Source organism: Cyprinus carpio, chromosome B23, assembly GCF_018340385.1.
Source record: "Cyprinus carpio isolate SPL01 chromosome B23, ASM1834038v1, whole genome shotgun sequence".
Classification (NCBI taxonomy): Eukaryota; Metazoa; Chordata; class Actinopteri; order Cypriniformes; family Cyprinidae; genus Cyprinus; species Cyprinus carpio.
Window position 1 is genome coordinate 8,804,641 of NC_056619.1, and position 24,059 is coordinate 8,828,699.

Genomic DNA, 24,059 nt, shown 5'->3' on the forward strand with positions numbered 1-24,059 from the left:
TCTACCTCACATCTCCCCCAGGCAGCAATTTCAGCAAACTAGACTTTCCTGCCTGTTTGGCATCCATCTGCACTCAGCGCTGACAGCATCAAAGCACCCATTGTGCTGACAAATGACAGGACTAGGGAACAGAGCACTTCTCTCATCTGCCACATGATAAAATGGCCTTGAACGTCAACTCCTTTAATCTTCAGCGCAGAGATGGGTTTGATCATTGATCCTGTCAAAAGTTATTCTGCTCCTCATAACAGCAGGTCAACTGTTTTTAAATGCAGCGTAAAAGGGTGTAGTAAGACTAATGAGTGCTAGCGTTTGCTGACAATGTGATTGGAATGAGCTTATGAGAAAAAAACAAAACCCAAGTACTGCTACACAGCACTGCTGCACCAAGACTTCAAATTTGTCAACAAACTGCATCTGGTCAACTGTATATTGGCTATATATTTCAGAATTTGAGTGGCTGTGTTTTTAGTAACTATGAATTTAGTGATTCCTTACCAATGACTCTGAGTTCAGCGTTGGCAAACACTCGGCCATGACGGTTCTCAGCGATACACTGGTACATGCCAGTATCTGACAGGGTCAGACTGCTGATGGATAATGCCCCGTTTACCACCTGGATTCTGTCCTGGAAACATAACAACAATCCCACAATTCAACTTAACTGAGAAATCATCAATATTTGCAATGTAATGTTTTCCTATTTTCTGCGTATAGACTGCACACATTTAAACATGAAATATGCAAATATGCCCATGAAATAACATAAAATCTTACCTACTCTTTTGATAGCTTTGATCAGGGAAAACAAACTTTCTACTGGAACTACTGGAAAATTCTATAAATAATGCAAATATATACCTGCTATTTTTTTTCCAGAGACATTCAAAGTCATTACTCTTGCCGGGGCTTTGCGGCAAGCTATATGCATTAATTATGACACATTATTATCATTTTGAACAGTGGACACACACATTTCATGTTTAAAATTACAGAAGGTATGTTAGTGGCACAGACAGAAATCTCCAAAATGTTTTTTTCAATATTGTTAGATAATTATTTTCAAATAAACAATCAAATTGGACAACAACGGTATCATTAATGTAGGTATAAATAATAATAATAATAATAATAATAATAATAATAATGATAATAATAATAATGATAATAATAATAATAATAATATTTTTCTCGAATGAATGTAGCTTTTAATAATAATAATAATAATAGTAATAAATAATAATTAATATTAATATTTTATTTTTATTAATTTAAATTTTTTCTTTTTTATAGAGTGTTTTTTTTATATATATTTTTTTATTTATCAGAAAATACAAAGGCTATGTAAAATGCACAGCATGTTTTTTTTGCAGCGTAAACAAATCAAATGGAAATGAATCATCCATACAAACTGATTTACTCGACTGAATCATACTTGTGTCAATGCTACTTGTTAGATAATGTTAGATATTTTATCACAACAACAAAACTAAAAAAAAATGAAAGGAGTGGGACACCACCAAAGTATATCATATTTATGGAAAGTGGCTGCTATAAAATAATAAAATGACAGATGTGAAGGGAGCAGAACGAAGCTAATCCCACAGTAGCAGTGGATTGCTGCTGATGGACGGTCTATAATTTTTTTATCCTGGCCAAACACTTTCTCGTAAAGCCCCCGTTATGCTACCATTGCGCTCACTTGAGTGTGAAAAATTTGAATGATGCATTTAGGTTGAATGAACTGAGATTTAAAGGGCTCAAATATTTGTATTCGCTCTCTGCATGTGGGCACTTCAGAGTCTGCTGGCATTAGCTTTATGCCACTTGAATTTCATTGTTCCAATGCAGCTGGTGTAACTCTCTGGCCACATGATTCGCCCTGACATGGAGCATGACAATCTTACCGATATTATAAACAGACCGTTTCGTATGTGAGCCGTTTTGATGGGGGTAAACTAGAAAAGATCAGTACAGCCTCTAGCAGCAAAGACAAATGGTGGCATAAATCAGTTTTATGGGGGTAATTAATTAGGGGTGACATTCCACTGAAATCAGCACTTTCCCCCTCGACGGGAGAGCACCATTTGAGTGGGCTGTGCTGCACCAGACTGATTAAGTTGCCCACCTGAATAGACATCGCAAAGATTGCCCCAACATTATGGGTATTGGCTTGGCATGTGTGAAATTGTTGCTGAGGTAAACATTTACACAAGCAGAGGATGATTTGATGTAGTAGTACCAGGGAGAAAATAAAAACCTTTAAATATATTAGAGCTGTCACGATTCTTTGATTAAATTAGAGTACTGGATTATAAAAAAAATCCTTGATTGCATTTTGACAGATTATCAGGCAAAATACCGGAAGTGGCGCATTCCACAGATGAGAATCCACAAAAACATTATTAGATCATTTTCTAAGTCTGCACAAATATTGCAACCATTTAAAAATCATCATAAAGCATAATGCTATTGTGAATTCTCAAAGGCTGAGATTTAATAAATTTAATTTAATTTATTTTATATGCGTGTAGGTTATGTGCTTTTCAGAGTAAAGTTGTTCAGAGTAAATGTTGCTCCACACAAACAGTTTTTTACATCATTTACAGTCATTTACATCTTTGCATATGCTGTAAGTCTAAGTTGCTTATAAAGTTCATCTGGGGACAATGTGCATCATTCTATTAGAATATTATAAGGTAACTCATTTATAAACCTATACAAAAACAGGAGAATACAGCATTATCTTTCTAAATATGCTAAATGTTCATTCGAACTTCAAAATAAAAGCTTAAACCCACATGTTCTTGTTTAAGAAATGACAGTGTCTGTAGCATTTCTATCATAAAGAAGTGTCCAAACATTAGAGATTAAGTGGATATTTGAATTAAATGTTGTTTAGTCAATATTAGGGCTGTGAATATTTGGGTGGACAGCGATTCGATTCACGATTCACGATTCATAGGTTTTTGATTCATTTCAAGAACGATTTTTGCAAATTCAGTTAAAATTAAATTCGAAACGATTCGATTAACGATTCGATTCTGCATTCTTTAAGTGCATTCACAGGATTATTTAAATGCTTCCCCTAAATTCTAAAATCACGATTCATTCGATTCTTAGCATTTTAAATCGATTACTGTCCCAAATCGGCGATTCACGATTAAAAAAAAAAGATTTTTCAAGATCGATGCATTGCATCATCAGGGTTTGTAATCGATGCATGGAGAAAACGAGTGAATCGTTACACCCCAGTCAATATTAAACAAGGATTAGATCCTTGTTTAATATTAGTAAAGATTAGTAAAGTGCAAAAACAGGCATTTGATATAATATATAATTTGATATTTGTTTTATTAATTTCTATTGCCTCATTGCTATTATATATGTATTTTAAGTCATTTTTAAGTCTGTTGTTCACTGTTTTATTACCACAATTCAGATTACTCGATTAATCGTCAGAATAATCAACCAATTACTCAATTCAAGTTTATTTGTATAGTGCTTTTCACAATACAAATCATTGCAAAGCAGCTTTACAGAAAATTAAGTTTTCTACAATATATTTAGTAGTAGCTTATCAGTGGTGATGTCAATTTGATGTACATATGGCAGAAACGTACGATAAAATTCAGTTAATGACGAAATCAAACAGACGATGAACACTATTAACAGCAATGTTTACATGTTGCAATCAAACCCTACTTGTATTTTGTCTGAAATGTCTATTCAGCCTCATGCCCACATGTAAATCACAGATGTGTTAAATTTCAGTACACCTAATGTGCCTTTAAGACAAGTTATTTCACTCAGTGAACAGTAATGTTAGTACCACCCAGGATAGCTGTTTTCTGTGTAGGCAGTATACAGGTGCAACTTACTTCAAAGGGCAAAAACGTCTCCAAAACTGTTTTTTCAAGTAAGTTATAATAATGCATTTCAAATAAACCATAACATTTGACAATAATGGTATCATAAATTTAGCTTCTTTAGCTTAAATCCCACAAAACGAACCAAAACAAATGGCAACAAAAAACTTCAATACTAAATATAGCTACAGTAATTAAATTTTAAAACTGCATAATTTATAACCAGAAAATGCAAAGATAAATTCTACAGTATGTAAACTATTGAGTGATAGCTCGACACTATTGGGCAATAACTCAAATGAATCAAATGGGATCACTGAAATGAATCATCCATATAACCAATTTTCTACAATAAATCAATCTTCTAAATGCTACTTTGATGATACCAGTGATACTGGTGGTGGTTGAGGAGATTCCCCCCTTCTATGTAAAGTGCTTTGAGGCCCAGAAAAGCGCTATATAAATGTAAGGAATTATTATTATTATTACTTGAGAGAGAGATGCATATCTAGAAGGGCATATTTGATTACTGCCTCGGCTTGCTTATGCAGCATACAATGGGACATAATTGTGTCAGGCTACACCACTGCTGAAAAAATAGCTTTTACTGTATTTTGAAAAATAAAAATACTGTAAACCAGAATTAAATCACTAGCGCTAGTACTTAGGGTTACTCTCTAACAGTGACCGTATGGATCTTCTGTGATGTGCTCTAAATACTGCATTCAGTATTATTCAGTATTACAGTAATATTACGGTGGATATCTTTTTTTTCTGTTTATTGTGATCATCAGATAATAAACGAGACCCTTCTTCTCTTACTCTGACTACATGGATGACCTTTGGTCTGGAGATTGATCAAATGCTGAAGTAGCTGATGGTGACATTTACAAAATGGTAACACCTCAGCTCATTAAGAGTGCAGCCTCACACACTGAGATCGTGTTCACTATCTCTCAGAGTAATGAAACAAGCTCTGTTGTACATGACATTAATACAGCACAGAATTGGTCTGAACCTTACAACAACTGAGACAAACCTAAGCCAGAGCTCTGGAAATACACATGCAGAATCCTAAAAATAAACAACATTATACTGTAAAAGGCAATAGAATGTCACTGTGTCCCTTTTTAAATTATTTATTCACATCTTGTTTTTTGTTTTTAGTCCTGTTGTGCACGTGATGTTGCCTTAATGTACCTGAAAAGTTTTTATAATACCCCTAGTGAAAAATGAATCTATACTGTATAAATGTATTTGAAATACATTTATTTCATGCTAAATATACAAATACATTTACATATTTTTGCCTATTTACATATTTTTACATATTAAGTATGTAATCAATAAAAATACCCTGCAATTGTACTTTTAGTATACTAAACTGGTATACTTAAAGTCTTTTAAATTGGAAATTAAAATTACACTCTAAAAAATGCTGGCTTGTTTCAGCGCAACCTTGGGTCAAATATGGACTTTCCCAACTGTTGGAGTAAATTTTCCAATTGAATTTTTAACCCAACAGTTGGGTTAGTCCATATTTGACCCAAGGTTGCGTTGAAACAACCCAGCATTTTTTAGAGTGTAATTTTAAGTGTAAATGCATAAGAAATATACTGAAGTATATTTGACTGTGCTAAAGTGGAACTATTGCAAGTATACTTCAGGTACACTTTAAATATCTTTAATAATACCTGATATTAATGGTATTTTGTATCAGTAAGTCTTGTGAGATATGTCAGCAAATATGTTAATATATTTGAACAATATGTAGTATGAAATAAATGTATTTCTAATATATTACTTTTTTATAGGGACTAAGCACTTGAAAACAACCAATTTGAAGTGTTGTTATTGCTTACTAAAGAATATTAGATTATTATACAGTAGAAATAGTTTTCATGACCTGAAATAGTAAAAATATTAGTAAAATAAAAAAAAGTAAAATATTACATGCTAAAAAAATAAAAATGAGAAATGCTGCATTGGCAACCATCTGAAATAAGTTTAACATTTAATATTACTAAACTAAACTGAAATAAAAATAATTATGACAAAACATAAAAAAAGGAAAATAGAATAATTTACTGTCATATTGACATAATGTTGACATAACTGACAATGTTGACATAATTAAAACTGTTGTTCCCAGCATGCTTTGCATTAGACTTAATCGGGAGAAGAAAAATGCTGAAATTAAGTATAATTTATTTAGTGTTATTGAAAAAGATGAGAAAAGATTGAGACTTGATAGTGTTTAATTTTCAATTACAGTATTTTGAGATTTAGATTTCAATTTCCTTCTATACTTCCTAAATTGCTAACTTTTCCGTTTCTCCCACCTCAAAGGACTCGAGCGGCTCTCCATTCTTCAGCCACCTGTAGGATGGTTTGGGCTTGGCGCTCGCCTTACACTCCCACAGCAGAGATTCATCAATGGCTTTCTGCACATCCTGAGGCTTCTCCACCAGATGAGGGGATGCTGAGATCCATCAATAAACACACAACACACAGCGAGATGTCAGCACCTCACAAAGCGCTGCTGGTAAAAATGAATTTTCAACAGCTCCCTGAATCCCAGACAGACTTAGAGTTGGTTATTGATTAGCCCCTGTTAGGAATCAGTAAACCAACCAAGCAGTTTATGAGCCAATTAATGAACAAATCCAGTTATTAATCAATCAACATGGCATAAGAATGAAAAAAAAAAACTATATGAATAATTTACAAGAACATTTAGTAAACTGCATTCACACTGAGCTGAGGAGATTACATTACTCAGCTCTAACTAAATGTGGATCAAATTGTATGGATCTTTAGCCTGTCTTTGGTATATTGCTTTAATATTTATATTGCTTTGAAAAAACAACACACATCCTTCCCAAACATGCACAAGAAAACGGTGCTAGAAAAAGTGCAAATGTTAAAGTTTTAACCTTGATTAAATATTTATACTTAAAGCTAAGACGATTTTAAAAAATGGCTTGAAAACATATTCAAATGAGATTGATTCTTGTGGCTTCGGTGAACGTTGTGTGACTTGCATAGGCTTAACTTTTCTTATAAGATGAGAGAGAAAGGAGAATAAATCGTGGACAAAGTAGCATGCTTTATAGGTATCAGTCACACTGCTGGAGCTAATAATTTTGACTTCAGCCATTATGTTATAAACAACAGTGACCCATATTGATTATTCCATCACTCCAACAGTAGTGATAGATGGACAATACAGTCTATGGGAGATTATGGATTTTTACCTGCCAAATAATTGCAATGACAAATAATTACAACATACAGGAATAATCATGAAATCTGACATCCTGGTTATAAAACATCATGGGGTTACAATTAAACACAATATTGATCAGTGATAAACTCAAATATATAAGCATTCATAAAAGCTTAATGGTGCATATTGATTGTGTGTTTGTCAGATTATGGAAAGTGTGTAGAATCAGTTAAATGTCCAATCTGCTCTTTTCTATACAATGAAAGCGGTTGGCACCATTCTTTTACATTGTAAAGAAAAGGAACAACTTGAACCAGGGATATTATGATCAACTAAAAACTAAAACCATTAAAAAAAATCATTACTTATGATAAAATATAAAACACGTTACATTTATTTTGTTCAGCTAATTGCCAGGACAACTTTTCTAATTTTTGTTTATTTTAGGTTGAAGTACTAAATAACTCAAATGTATTTATTCAGAATAAAAAATAAAAAGGGCAATAGTGACTTTTTATTTGACAATTTCATTTTTTTTTTTTACAATTCTGAGTTTATATCTCACAAAATAAACTTTGTTTATTGCAATTCTAAAAAAAAAAAGGATTGTAAGATGAAAACTGATGAAAAATGTAATTTACATGTCACAATTCTGATTTTCTATCTTGACTTTTTTTCAGAATTCTGAGTTTGTATTTCACAAATCAGTTTTTTTTCACCATGTAATAAACAAATGTAATTGTAACATTTTATCACACAAATCTTGCTTTCTTCTCAAAATCTGGAGTTTATATCTTGTATTTCTGTGTTTATTTCTCAAAATTCATAGATATCTCACAATTCAGACTTTTTTCTTGCAATTCTGAGGTTAAATCTCTTATATTCCCCCAAATCAGTCAAGATTTAAACTCAGAATAGCTAGAAAAAAAGCCTGAAAAGGGAGATAAAAGAAGCAGTTACCTTTTATATATATTTTTTTCATCTCATGGTGGGATTAAACTAAATCTAAAAACTAAAACATAATACTTAATAAAAATATATGCAGTATATGTGCTCAGAAAAAAAAAGACAAAAACAACAACATTTCTAAAACTAACTAAAACTAAAAAATCAAATCTACATAAAATTACAGATTTTTTGTTAGAATCTAAATAAAATTACACTGGCTTGAACATTCTGCTAAGTTTATAATTTTGTTCATGCAAACAGCGTTTATATAGGTTCGGACGATTTTTAAATTTGGCTGAAAATATCCTTAAAGAGAAAAGTACATTTATTTAATCTCTGAAATATTTCTGCCTTACCGTAGAAGGAGAGACGCCCCTTCACTGTGTTTTTGCCTCTGGAGTTCTCAGCCGTGCATTCATATTGTCCTGCGTCTTCCTGTTGGAAATAAGGGATCTCCAACACGCCACTGGATTTGCCAACATCCACTTTTCTAGGAAAAGGAACTCCGTCTGGTCTCCTCCAGGTGATTGCGGGTACTGGACTGAAAGAAAATGTAAAATTGATTGTTTAATGAGCTATGTTTTCCTTTAAATAATAATAGTCTATAGTGTAAACTGGAAAAGAAACCCAGTGTCTCAGTAATTGTTAGGATGTGATATTGTATAAGCAGCTCAAGTATCAGTTGTAATATTTACTTTCCCAAAGCGAAGCACTCCAGTTTGACTGTCAACCCTTTGGCAACAGCCAAAACTTCTGGAAACTGGACCTCAATTTTGGGTTCATATTCTCCCATAATGCCTTAAACACAGAAAAAGAGTGATTATTTCTTATTAAAACCCTACGTTTAAAACCACAAATTAGTCATTTTTATGAGCTGAATACATATGGTAAGACCATCACCATCATTGCGGAGTACGAGTGATGTAGGAGGTCCTTGCACTCTGCTTTGGGTAACAGTGTTAGTCACGACACAGGTGTAGTTTCCCACGTCTGAGGGCTCCACTTTAGCGATGTACAGGTTGCCTGTTTTCTGTGACACAAAACGCCGCGTGTCTTGCTTCACGAATGAGGGATATTCATTGAAGATCCATGAATAGGTCAATTCTGTCAAAAAGACAAGAGGTGAAACTTGCTGTACTGCACCACACGGTTTGAAGCTGTCTGTCTCTCTGTCTGTCTGTCTGTCTGTCTTATAGTTTTCAATCCGTCTTTTCATCATATATTCAACCACTATCTATCTATCTATCTATCTATCTATCTATCTATCTATCTATCTATCTATCTATCTATCTATCTATCTATCTATCTATCTATCTATCTATCTATCTATCTATCTATCTATCTATCTTATAGTTATCCATCTATTTATTCATCATATATTCTATATTCATCCACCTTCATCCATCCATCCATCCATCCATCCAAACAAAAGTGAACTCATAATTGCAATAATATATTAACAAGGAAACATTTAAAACTATTTTAAATAGTTTGAAGATTTGAGTATCTTTAAAACAAGAAAAAGACTGGCAAAATAAAACTTGAGTCCATCAGTACAAAAAAAGATCTGATCTTTGGCCAAGGATTCAGGTTATGCCTTTTTTTTTTTTTTGATGGATCGACAAAAAACAAGTGATTTTAGCCTTCGGTAAGTTTTAAAAGGTTTGGCTTCATTAAAGTAACAAGGTCTGATGTGTTCAGCCCAACACTAAACACAGTAATCAAGACAGCAGGGGACAGTGGAGCACAACACTAATGTAACACAGCTGTGCTAACTACTTTTCATCTCAGGCAGAGCATTTTGATAAGAAGTGACTGAGTAGCTGAGAATAAACATCTCGGTTACGTAAGTAACCCTCATTCCCTGATGGAGTGAATGGAGACGTTATGTCATGACGACATAGAGGGTTCACTTGGGAGCCCCAATCCTCTCTGACTTTAAAAGAAAACACCAATGAAATCTGGCTAGTGGATTTTGCATACCTGAGCCACTCCCCATGCATACAGGTATATGCGACAGGTGCATCCACTCTTCAGGTTTTATGCTGAAGAGCCAAGAACTTGTCCCTGGCAACCAGTGATGGTTTGAGGTTGTGGCATGGGGACCTAACATCTCCATTCCCTCCATCAGGGAATGAGGGTTACGTATGTTACCAAGACGTTCCCTATCTGTCATTCACTTTGAGTTATGTCGTGACGACATGGGGGTCCATGGAAAGCGCCACAACCAGAACCCCATCACAACCTTGAAAAGCTGCAAATGTTGACAAGCAGCCGTGTGCCAGACAAGTACTATGAGAGGGTCGTAACTTTCCCAATGCCCCAGTGCAAATTCGCTGACCTTGGCACCCACAGGGACCAAAAGTGAGTACATCATTCCTGGAGATAGCCAAGCCGCTGTTCCAACCACAGAAATTTTTTTCTTAAAAGAAGGAATTTCGAAATTCATCCATGTTTCACACCTTTCCTGTTTGTTGTTTACAGCTTGGCAGTAACGATGGGGAAGTGAGACTTCTTGAGAAGGGTGCTACGGATACCACATCCTGTCCATAGGGAGGTATCATGTGGAGACACTGATATTCAATTCAATTCAATTCAAGTTTATTTGTATAGCGCTTTTTACGATACAAATCATTGCAAAGCAACTTTACAGAAAATTAAGTTTCTACAATATTTAGTAGTAGCTTATCAGTGGTGACTGTCAGTTCATGTGCATATGGCAGAAATGTTCAGAAAAAAATCAATAAAAGACGTAAACAAACAGACGATTAACACTATTAACAGCAATTATGCAATCAAACTTATAGCAAAATGTGGTAGTTCTGTATGTTGTCTCTGGGTTAGCATCATCTGAGGTCCTCTGAGGGGTTGGCATCATCTCTTCTCAGGTGTTCTGGATCCAGACTGGAGCTTGTGTAAATCCTAGTTACCACGGGATGTAAATCAAATAGAGACATAATTAGCGTAGCTGCTGTTCCAGCCAAGTAAAATTAATTAGTTTAACCCAAGCTAAAGAATAATAATGCACATTTGATATGGACTGACCCAGGCCTGGGGCAGTACTACATATGGAATGTGTCTATGAGGCAGATCCTACCTAGGAGTAGGGAGGAACAGCTGCCAGCAGAGACTGACAGAGTGGTCTGTCAAAGGGAAGACACAGGTTGACCAAGAGGGAAACCCTACCATGGCAGAATACACATATGGGATCGCCCACTGGGAATCAAGCCATATGGACACCTAGCCCAGTAAAGGAACTGCCCAGTCTGACTGCCGGGGGTGCTGGAGGATACTCAACCAGGAGGAGGCAACACTCCGTGTGGAAGTGAGCCCTCACCCCCAGGTGGCACAGCTAGCATTGGCACCAAGCTGGCATTGATACGCCAAGGCGATGGTATCCACTATCCAGTGGGCCAACCTGGCTGGCCTGAAAGTGCTTGGAGGTCCCCGACCCTCTTGATGGAAGTAAGCACGGTCAGGAGTGCTGTCTTAACAGACAGGAACGTAAGCTAAACCAAGTCCAGCTGCTCAAAGGGATCCCTCTAAAGGCCAGCCAGAACGGTAGAGAGATCCCAGGAGGGCACCAGGGGTGGCCTAGGAGGATCTAGCCTTCTGGCACCCCTCAGGAATCTGACAATGAGATCGTGCTTTCCCAGGGACTGGCTGTCCACTGCATCTTGATGTGCTGCGATAGTTGCCACATACACTTTCAAGATGGAGGGTGACAGCCTACGCTCAAACCTTTCTTGCAGGAAAGAAAGCATTACTCCAATTGTGCATCTTCAGGGGTCTTCTCGGCGAGAAGAACACAAGTTCACAAACACACTCCACTTCAGAGCATTGGCTTGCCTCATCAAGGGAGCTCTAGCCTGAGTGATCATATTTACCATCACCGGTGGCAGATCACTTAAGTCTGCCACGTCCTGTCCAGGAGCCACAAGTGGAGAAAGCAGGTCCTTCCTCAGAGGGATTTGAGCTGCGCCTGACTCCAGAGGAGGAGATGACGGGCTAGCTGTGACATGCAACGTGAACGTAGACCTCCCTGCTGGTTGATGTACGACACGACCGCAGTGTTGTCTGTGCTGACCAACACATGCTTGTCCTGTAGCAGTGGTCGGAACTGACGTAAGGCAAGATGCACTGCCAATACCTCTAGACGGTTGAAAAAATCTGAAGAGTGGAGGCACCTGTTGCCTATTTATACTCATATGCATACTCTCAAGTGAACCCCCTTTGTCGTCACCACAACTTGTAGTGAGATAGGGAACCCCTTTTAAACTTAAACATCCAAAGCATATATTTTTAATATTTTGAAATCTCTTTTTGATTTTGATATCTTGAATACATTTTCTTATAGGGAAATGACACTGCTAATAAGCTGTCTCACGCCAGTGTATTTTTTTCGGTGTGCATATTAATCAATGAGTGCATTCAATCAGCAGGAGCGTAAATATTGCACACGTGTTCACTTACAATTGACGTGACAAACTTACACCCTTTATTTATTTTCAGTTCTTCAGTTACAGAAACGGACAACAAAGCACACAATACAAACAAGGACACAAGAGGAACACAGACACACAAAAAAACAAATCGTATAGATCATATTAACAGCTTCTAAGAAAAATATTAAGCTTTAAATTATGATTGGCTAGAAACGCATAGCCTACTTTTTTTATTCAGCTCTACATAAATAATAACTTAAAACATTATGACATACTTAGCCTAACGATTAGTTAAAATCCAACGAATAATTCACATTCCTCCTGATCAGTTACAAAAATGGAGCTTAATCACAAATAATTTACATAAAGCATATTGACAGCTTCTATAAGAAATTGACATGGAGATTATGGACACAAACTGAGCTATAACTTGGTTAATAGCTCATATCTGGGTAAAAATATGTATTATTAAAAAAACTAAACAAAACAAAACAAAAATAAGCAGTATAAACAGCATGTTCTATATATTTGAGTATGACTGAAATTACATGACAGGAGCTGTTTTTATTGTTTACCATTTACACGCAAATCCCTGTGTTAACAAACTTTCAAGACTTCAAAACTTTCAAGTTTATAACTGACCAACTTCTAAAAACAAATTTATAGTTGTATTTGTAAAAAAATATGTACTGTAGCTTTGGAGATGCTGCTATGACGCTGTACAAATGCTTCCAGTGTGAATATTGTCATGCATCTGTAGCTGCAGTGGTGCTGTAGTTATGCTCACGCGCTGCTCATGCACTGCTCGTGCACTGCTCACGCGCTGCTAATGCTTGCAGTGTGAAACCGGCATCACTTTACAGTAAATAAACAATGTAATAACCTTTCCTGTGGCCCTTTTGAAAGTGCCCTGTTTTTTTCTGAGTTCAACATGTTCTGTTCTTAAAAATGTAAACAGTCTAAGTGACGACATAAAAAAGGTCTATTAATCAGTCTGTTCAGGGTTTCTTAAGTGTGGCCACTCAAGTTTGGCCACTCAAGTACAACAAAGGTTGTACTTCCTTTGCCAGCTGAGGAAGTTTAACCTGCCACAGGAGCTGCTGAAATAGTTCTACTCAGCCATCATTGAGTCTGTCCTGTGCACTTCAATAACTGTCTGGTTTGGTTCTGCTACAAAATCAGACATCAGAAGACTACAGAGAACGGTTCGGACTGCTGAAATGATTATTGGTGCTCCCCTGCCCACCCTTCAAGGACTGTATACATCCAGAGTGAGGAAAAGGGCTCAGAAAATCACTCTGGATCCCTCACATCCAAGTTACCCCATCTTTGAACTTTTGCCATCTGGCCGGCGCTTCAGAGCCGCAAATACCAGGACAGTCAGGCACAAGAACAGTTTCTTCCCCCAGGCAATCTACCTCATGAACAGTTAAATGTTCCCCACTTATGCAATGTGCAATATTCTCATATTTATTTGTTACCCCTCCATCCTAGTACATCCCTGCATCTCACTCTATTCTATTCCATTATCATCATAGCACAACTGTTCATACAATTTATTTATTTTCTGATTTATTTTGCAATATTTGTCTTTTTTTTATTAAAAAAATTTGTCGGTGTGTTGCATACTTGTCAATAAAGCTCTTTCTGATTCTGATTGAGTTAACAGCAAAGAGCAAATACAAAAATGTTTCACATAACTTTTAACTTGTGCTCTGTAGTGTGCCACTTAAGGGCACTAAATCAACAGTGGAAAAGGAGGTAATATGTGTTTATGCTGTTAAATGGGCAGTGAGGTTGAAAAGCCTTTATACTGCGAGCTAATTACAGGGGACCATAATTGCTGTTTGGAGGCGGTTAATAGGAACAAACTGTAGAAACTGTCTAGAGCAAAGTCGCTTTGAACAGGTAACATCTCTACATATGATAACTCACATGAGGCACAATATAAAGCTCATGAATGAGAATATTGTTAAACACGTTGAATTATCATTGATCTTGATTTTTTTCTTTGTCATTCTAATAAAGACAAGATATAGATTGATACTGTATGTCATGTGTAGGGTTGCAAGAAAGACTATCCCAGCAGATAGACTGACATATTGGCAGATATTTTGTTTCATTTTCTATCATTACGTAGAATTATATCATACACATAAGGGGTAATGTACAGTCAGTCAATTATTATCATAAAATACACTGATGCACCAGGCCTTATAACCACAAAAGGGGAAGTCATGGACTAATGGTTAGAGAGTTTGACTCCTAACCCTAAGGTTGTAGGTTCGAGTCTCGGGCCGGCAATACCATGACTGAGGTGCCCTTGAGCAAGGCACTGAACCCCCAACTGCTCCCCGGGCGCCGCAGAATAAATGGCTTGCCACTGCTCCGGGTGTGTGTTCACGGTGTGTGTGTATTCACTGCTGTGTGTGTGCACTTTGGATGGGTTAAATGCAGAGCACGAGTTCTAAGTATGGGTCACCATACTTGGCTGTATGTCACATCACTTTTATTTAGCAATAATGACATGCTGGATGTTCATTACACAGCTACTTAAATAATTAAATGGCATAAAAAATTAATTTGTTTTGAAATTATTTATTTTGTGAAAAGAAATAGACGAGTGAATAATACAAATACTGTATAACAGTAGCACACCTATGAGGGAAATTGGTTGCCTGTTGCAATTTAGTCATTTAAGAGTGAAGTTTTAACTGAAAAATCTCACAACTCACTAATCAGAATTAAGCATTAGGGTTGTAACAGTATGATATTTTCACGGTATGATAATTGTCTCAGAAAATATCACGGTTTCACAGTATCAAGGTATACAGTAATTCTTATCAGTAACAGTGACTCTTAGAAGAATAAGAACAAGTTATTTGAGTGTATAAATCCTTTATTACAACAAACTTGAAACCATTTTAATGAAAGCTTTGAAGTCTCCCTTCTGAAAAAAAAAAAAAAATCATAAAAAAAAAATAAAAAAAAATAAACCTATACAACTTACATATATCTATATCACACTTTAATATTTTAATTCATATTTTAAAAAGTTATCAAAATGAAAATTTAACGACTTTTATTTTATACCACTTTCTCCGTTGCATATGTGTGTAAGCAATCAAGTGAATGTAGAGTAAAGCAGCCGAGCGGACAAAAGATGCATATGCGCGGGTGAGATTTTTTTCATTCCATTTTTTTTTTTTTAACCGTTGATATGCAAATGTTTACGGTATGATAACTGTGCACGTTCAAACCACGATAAACCATCATACCAGTATATCATTACAACCCTATAACAACCTATACATTTTGTGACTACATTGGCCATGTCCACCTTTTTTTTCTCAAGATCACCATCGACCAATAAAAATAAATAAAAATCAGTCGGCTAGCAAATAGACAAATGCCTCACCTCCCATATGTGCTGGAGGGCCACAGAGAAGAACCACACCTTGCCCCTCTCTGACACTTACTGGACTTCTCCTCTGGGTTTTAAACTCCTCCAGATCTATTAGAAAAAAAAATGTCAGACAGAAAAGAAAGAAATAAGCAATATTGGTAATATATGACAATGTAATCCAGACACAGTTTATACCCTTATTAATAACAATGACTTGTTTGATGGACTGAGTACACTTTACTTTAATAACAATTACTTTTTAATGACATTGTATACTGTTTTAAACACATAGAAAATGCAATTTGGAGTCTAGAGCCAACAAAATCAGTTCATACAAAACTGATATCATTATATACTTGTTTTCAAGTATATATTCCAGACTTTCTTTCTGCAGTGAAACACAAAATGAGATGTTTAGCATATTGTTCATGCTGCTCTTTTCCATACAATAAATGTAAGTGTTGATCATGACTTGTCATGTTTCAGAAATAACAATAAGCTCTATAAAATTAGCCCACTGAACTGCAGAACTGAATTTATCTAATGAAGTTTGATCGATGAATGGAGCTCAAACGTAGTTTGGGCGGAGAATGGAGTTAATGCGTAGTTAGGGCTGATGATTGGGTGATCGTAACTCCTCCCACTACAATTAATAAGATATATAAGACCATCCGTACTCACGCTTCCCATAGTCTGTCACACAGACACACACTTAGTCAGCCTTGAGTTCTGTTGCACAGACTCGCACTTACCCTCCTCCATACCCAACTCCTCCTATGCAGATACATGATCATTTAACTGCTCGCCCATGGAGATATATCATCAATCTAGCTCATGTTGCTCAAATTGTTCAATATTATTACAGTACGTTTACTCTACTTGGTATATAACTGCATATAAAAATATCTGGAAATTGATTAGGCTTCGGGCGGTTCAAACCTCAGTGAGGTTTTGCCTGTGGATAGCTCAGAATTTGAACCCTTCAGAGTGAAGCCTGCCGCCAAACATAAAGTTCAAGACCTCTACAATATTCTGACATGAACAGAGTGCTCCTGACTGAACTGATAATTTTGTCCTGCAGCTCTTAAATCTTATACAGGTTTTCCAGTGATGTCAAATGTCATCAGTTCTTGTGAGTCTCATAACTGATCACGAGGTACCAAATTTAAAAACACAAATAAAAACTGAGATTCTAAAGATTAGATTTTGAGGCTGGAATATACTACATGACTTTAAAAATCGAAAAAGATTTACTGACTTTGCACTGTAAATAGTCTTAGAGAAAAACTGGCTATCATACACAAAACGACTGAAGATCACACACTAGCAGACCTTAAAGTCATTCCAATTACAACAAACTCATGCAGAATCTTGCACCTTGGTTGACATCATACACTACCTGATTTTCTATGGAAACTGTCAACTCAAATCTGCAAACTGGCTCTAACTTTTGGCAACTAGCATCAACAAAAGCTAGGGTAAAAGTTGTGTAGTGTATTCCAGTCATAAATTATGCTTTTGTATTCAACAGAATGAAGTGCATCATACGGGCTTAGAATGAATGCAAATGATCAGAGAATTATTCAATTTGTGTAAATTATGAAGTTCAGAATAAAAAACTAAAATCCACTTTTCTTCTTCATTGTTTTAAAAACCCATGAGGATAAAGATAATGAAAAATAAACCAACAAATAAAGTAAGCTGCATACTTTCATTTGTGAGTATCTTACACTTTATTCTGTGAAGGGAACAATGATGGAGGTTGTGTTTTCCTCACCTGCACTGAATTCAGTGAGGGGGTTGTGTCTAGAGAACAGCAAATTCAAACAGAATATGCATGAACAACACATCCACTCAAAACACCACAATCCCCACATGCCTCCACTATTTCGAAACCATCCACAAAGCAGGGGTATGATCAGGCTTTAAAGCATGTCTCCATAAGAGAGGAGTACTTTTTTGTGCTCCGCACGCAAGTTCCACTGAACTACCCACTTCAGGAAAAGTTTTCTTCCAGAATGTTCAGTATTTTCAGTACTTATTATCTCATTAAAGAGTCCTTATAAGACATTTCTATGAGGCCAAAATAAATAAACCAACAACTCTCTGCTTTACATATGCACTAAAATCATCTGCTCTTCTGATACTGTACATATAAAGTATTCATCATGAGAAAGACACACTCCACTGCCCCTAATTGGCTTCTTAGTTATCAACTATACGTTGTGTTCTATTCATTGCTCTCGGAAAAGTAAACACCATAAGCCCTTGTGAAGCTGCAGAGACTGAATACTGTATTGTATCGAAAGTAATGAATTTGTGACCTGTACAAGACAGGGTGACGGAAAATGCTTTTTCTAGTATCTCCATAATAATACAATAGCAATGAATTTGAGAAAACCAAGAGGTTAAGTGTACTAACATACTACATTCAAATTATGTTTAATACAAAACAAATTAGCAAAAACTAAAAGCATATTTTAAAAATGTAAAAAAAAAAATGTAAAAGCATAAGTGTAATTTGCCACAGGCCAGTGCTGCTGATGGGATGTAGAAATTACTTTTGGAGCGTATTAAAAAAAAAAAAAAACACCACACCATTAAATAAATGTCCATGTGCGCAATCACAAGTAAGATTTGCTAACTTTGAAGTTGTATCTCTTTTAGGAGTCTCTTTTATATCTCTTTTATAACTGATGACATTTGACATCACTGAAAAACCTGAATGAGATTTAAGAGCTGCAAGACAAAATGATCATTTCAGTCAGGACCACTCTGTTCATGTCAGAATATTGTAGAGGTCTTGAACTTTATGTTTGGTGGCAGGCTTTGCTCTGAAGGGTTCAGATTCTGAGCTATCCACAGGCAAAACCTCACTAAGGTTTGAACCGCCCGAAGTCTCTTCAATTTCCAGATATTTTTATATGCACAGTTATATACCAAGTAGAGTCGAGGCCTAACCGTTAGAGAGTCGGACTCATAACCCAAAAGGTTGCGGGTTCGAGTTTCGGTACTGGCAGGGATTGTAGGTGGGAGGAGTGAATGTACAGCGCTCTCTCCCACCTTCAATAACATGACTGAGGTGCCGTTGAGCAAGGCACCGAACCCCCAGCTGCTCCCCGGGCACTGCAGCAATAAATGGCTGCCCACTGCTCCGGGTGTGTGTTCACTGCTGTGTGTGTGCACTTTGGATGGGATAAATGCAGAGCACTAATTCTGAGTATGGGCCACATGTCACTTCACTTCACTTTTAAAACCCCACAAATGATCTGTGTGTCACGGAACAGAAGGAGACCACAAATGAAGAAACTGGTAAGCAAGACGGTATTTAACAACAGGAATAGAGTGCTGAGGAATGGAGAGTCAGCAGGTAAGCCTCTACTATACTGGAGATAAGTCAACTTTGCTTGGTGAGCTAACAGGCTCTTTCTCCTTTTGTAGCAACTTCCAGACCAGACAAAGGTTGGTGAGGAGTGAAGTTGGCTTTATACTGGTCTTGATTACATGATGACAGGTACAGGGAATCAGAACTCAGATTACTGTGATCGTGCAGGATCTGACGAGGCTGGTGTTTCCCTGACAGTACCCCTTCCTCCATGGGCAGCTCCCGATGCCGAGGAGGCCCGTGTTCTCTGGGTACTGGCTTATCTGGGTGGAGTTGATGGGCCTTATGTCTCCTGACCTCCCGTTGGAGATGGATGTGCTCAGTCCCAAACCCTTTCACTCTCCCTGGACCAGTAGTCCACGGCTGGGACTTCCAAGGGCTCTCCATCCCAGTGAAATAAGGGGGGTTGGTAGCAGAGTACGCACTGGAAGGGGGTGAGACTGGTGTAGTGCTGGCGGAGTGAGTTTTGTGCGTACTCAGCCCAGGAAAGGAAGCGACTCCAGTCGTGCTGGTTCTGGTGGCAGTAACTGCGAAGGTATCTCCCAATGTCTTGAATCTTCTGCTCAGTCTGTCCATTGTATTGTGGGTGGTATCCAGAGGTGAGACTAACGGAAACTCCTAGGTGGAAAGAAGGTTCACCAGACCCTTGAGATGAACTGTGTCCAACGATCAGAGACAATGTCTTCTGGGAGGCAAAAGTTTCAAAAGGCGTGAGTAAATAGCACTTCTGCGGGTTTGCATGGAGGTAGGTAGTCCAGGGAGTGGGATCAGTTTACAGGCTTTGGAAAATCGGTCAACCCCAACCAGGACACAGGTGTAGGAGTCGGGTATTGGTAGGTTGGTGTAGTTGTTTATTATGTTGTGGAAGGTTGGGTGACGTGGGGTAGTGGAACCAGTTTACCATAAGGAAAATGACGGGGGTGTTTTTGATATGGCGCAGACTGAGCAACCGTTGACGAACTGGGAGACATCCCATACCATGTTCGGCCACCAGTACCTGCTTTGGAGAAGTGAGAGGGTACGCTCGCCGCCTGGATGTCCAAAGCCTGGAGATGAATGGAGCGAGTCCAGAAGGGTAAGGCGGAGATTCGATGAAACATAAGTGCTCCCTTCTGGACCTCCCAGTGGAGCAGGTTCTGTGAGTGTGGCTTGTCGAATGTCTTTATCCAGGAACCATTTAAAGGGACTTATGATGAGGGCTGGAGGGAGAATGGTTTCTGGGGCTGTGTTGTCTTGCAAGGGTTGGTGGAGATGGGAAAGAGCATCAGCACGGGAATTCTGGGTCCTGGGTCGGTAGGTGACTGTAAAATTAAAGCGAGTGAAGAAGAGCACCCAACGGGCCTGTCGAGGATTCAGATATTTAGTATCTCATAAGTACTCTAGATTGCGGTGGTCAGTAATGACCTGGAAAGGATGGATGGCACCCTTCAGCCAGTGTCTCCTCTCCTCAAGTGCAAGCTTGATAGCCAACAACTCAAGGTTTTCTGATGTCGTAGTTTTGCTCCGCTGGGGATATCTTGCGGGAGAAGTATGCACAGGGATGTAACTTTGGAGGCTCTCCGCTATATTGAGACAGCAACGCTACGACACCCACAGTCAATGCGTCAACCTCCATGATGAACTGCTTCTGAGGATTGGGGGAAATTAGGCTGGGAGTGGTGCAGAAGGCTTCTAGCAGCTGATCAAAGCTCCTTTGGGCCTCCGGGGCCAGGAGGAAGTCTAGAGATTATTGTGGAGCATAGAGGTGAGTGGTGCAGTGATCATGCTGAAGGATTGGATGAAACGGCAATAGAAGTTGTCAAAAACTAGAAAGCGCTGTAATTCTTTCACTGATGAAGGTAAGGGCTAGTCACGAATGGCTTGGAGCTTGTTGTCCATCTGTACTCCTTGAGGGAAGATGACATACTCAGGGACTGGATGGTAGTCTGGTGGAACACGCACTTCTCCAGCTTGAGGTATAGATGGTATTCTCTCAGCTTCTGAAGGACCTGCTCCATGTGGTGGTGATGTTCGGCCAGGTCTTGGGAGTAGAGGAGGATGTTGTTGATGTAGATAATGATGAATCAGTGGAGAAACTCCTGGAACACCTCATTAATGAATCCCTGGAAGACAGACAGAGAGTTGGCTAGCCCATTCCGCATAGATAATCATAGTGGCCAGTAGGTGTGATGAAGGCCTTCCATTCATCTCCAGGGCAGATTCAGATGAAGTTGTAAGCGTCCAGTTTGTAGAAGATGCGAGCTCCAGGAAGTTCCTCGAGGGCAGCTGGAACCAGGGGTAACGGATATGGATACTTGTCAGTCTGTCAATTCAGGGTCCTGTAGTCAATGCATGGTCATAAGCCTCCATCCTTTTTGCTGAATAAGCGTTGATGGAAAGCCTCCTTGATATACTCCTCCATAGCAGCTTGCTCCAGGATGGACAGTGGATACATTCTACCTTTCGGGAGTTTAGCTCCAGGCAGCAGGTCGATTGCACAGTCCCATGGCCTATGCATTGGTAATTTGGTGGTGGCCCGCTTACTGAATGCGTCCTGGAATGCCCGGCTCTCTGGAGGTATACAGGTTTTCTCAACTGGCTCAGGGCACTCCACAATGGTAGAACAAATAGGGATCTGAGACCTGGTAGATGGAAAGATTTGGGACAAGCAATGGAAACAGTATACACTCCACCGTAGGACCTCATTGCTCTTCCAATCCAAGTGAGGAGAATGTTGGGTGAGTGTTAGGTTTTTGAGGTTCAAATCAGAGTTGGATTGCTCCAGCACCAGAAATAAGGACTTCCTTGTGCAAGCACCCGAGGAGAATGATTGTTTTGTTAGGGGAGCCGTAGTTTGCCTTGTGCTGGGGGAGTGGTTTTTATTGTTTCCCTGGCGTTAATATCTGGTGGGAGGTTCCCTTTTTAATTGCAGACAATCCATAATGTTTACGGAGATGAAGTTCCCTGAGGACCCGGTGTTGATGAGGGCTTGCACTGAAATGGAAGCACGAGGAGAAATTAATATGTATCTGATCTGGTGCTGGAGGCGATGGAGAGAGCGGCTTGTCTACTTCACAGGCAGTGAGATGTTGGGAAATATGAATAGCCTTTAAGATGAATGTCATGAGTCCCACAGTGTGGTAGTGAGAGGTGCAAGTGCGGCATTGACAGCTTGAACGAAGTCCTCGAGGGTAAGTGGGTTTGGTGGCTATGGATCCATGCTGCTGAAATCTTCTCTAGGTCTGGTCTTCTGTCACGGAACAGAAGGAGACCACAAATGGAGAAACTGGTAAATGAGATGGTATTTTATTGAAAAACAGGAATAGAGTGCAGAGGAAAGCTAACAGGCTCTTTCTTCTTTTTTTTACAGGTTTCCAAGGACATGGTTAGCAAGAGATGAAGAAGATCAGGATCAGCAGGTGAGTATCCAATGGTAGGTGAGTCAGGTAAGTCTGTGGTAGCAACTTCAAGACCAGACAAAGGTTGGTGAGGAGTGAAGTTGGCTTTGTACTTATTATGTGGTGACAGGTGCGAGGAATCAGAAAGTGAAATGAGGCGCTGCTTGACTAACTTTACCAGTTTGATCACCCATACTCGGAATTGGTGCTCTGCATTTAACCCATCCAAGTGCGCACATACAGCAGTAAGAAGTGAACACACCGTGAACACACACCCGGAGCAGTGGGCAGCTATATCCAGCACCCGGGGAGCAACTAGGGGTTCAGTGCCTTGCTCAAGGGCACTTCAGCCATGGGTACTGAGGGTGGAAGAGAGCGCTATTCATTAACTCCCCCCACCTACAACTCCTGCCAGCACCGAGACTCCAACCAGCGACCTTCAGGTCAAACTCTCTAACCATTAGGCCACAGCTTCCACAACTCAGTGACTGTGACCGTGCAGGATGAGTGCTGGGACCTGATGAGGCTGGTGTTTCCCTGAAACTGAGAAATTGTAACTTAATATAATAACTTTATAAAAGAAAAACAAATTCTACTTATACTGTAATGAAATAAGCAAATTTGGTAACATGTTTTTTTGCCACTGGAGGCCATTTTTTTGTTTATACATTCATAGTCATTTATAAGAGCCATAATCTTCAGATTAAACCAGAACTGCCTTAGGCATACTGAAGAATATGCAGCAAGAGAAGTATCTCTTTTGATTATTAAGTATCTCATTCAATGCACTACTAAAAAAATCAAATATTTACTATAAATAGACTACGACTAAATCAGTTTCAAAGTAGATAATGTGATTTATCAGGAACTCTAAAACATTCAATGGAAATGTCTCAATATTGTCTTTAAGGGTCCAGTAAATTGACAGGTGAAACATTTTAGGTAACTGAAGATGTACTGATATTAATATAATTATTTTCATGTTATGGCTAATAACACATAGATGGACAATATAAAAATTTGACAATTTTGTCTAAACAAATTAAAAATAATAATAAAAAAATATAATAATAATAATATTATTAAATAAAATATTAAATAATTCAAGATGTTTTAGGGATCACCACATTATATGAACATTTTGAAAAATAAACAAACAAAAAAATACATACAAACATACATACTGTACATACAACAAAGGTTATGTACAGTGTAGATTTTACAAGAAAATACTGTTTTAGTCTTTTTACTTCAAAATTTTAGATGGAATTCAGTGTAATTGTTGTTTTTATGTGAAGTTTATTACCAATTTCTGAGTGAAACTTCTTTTACTACTTATTTTCAGTATGAATAAAACAGAGTATTGTTTTACAAGAAAATACTATTTTAGTCATTGTAAC

General features: G+C 37.9%; 1 protein-coding gene across 1 annotated transcript in view; it reads right to left on the bottom strand.

Moving 5' to 3' along the window:
- Positions 1-24,059, bottom strand: part of LOC109076872 (contactin-4-like) — a 65,983-nt gene that overhangs the window by 17,363 nt on the left and 24,561 nt on the right. Inside the window, exons 5-10 of the mRNA XM_042751103.1 lie at positions 15,910-16,005; positions 8,947-9,150; positions 8,742-8,844; positions 8,403-8,587; positions 6,212-6,351; positions 499-628 (exon numbers count right to left, since the gene is read on the bottom strand). Coding sequence (XP_042607037.1) covers positions 499-628; positions 6,212-6,351; positions 8,403-8,587; positions 8,742-8,844; positions 8,947-9,150; positions 15,910-16,005 — 858 coding nt within the window. The remainder of the gene's footprint in view (positions 1-498; positions 629-6,211; positions 6,352-8,402; positions 8,588-8,741; positions 8,845-8,946; positions 9,151-15,909; positions 16,006-24,059) is intronic.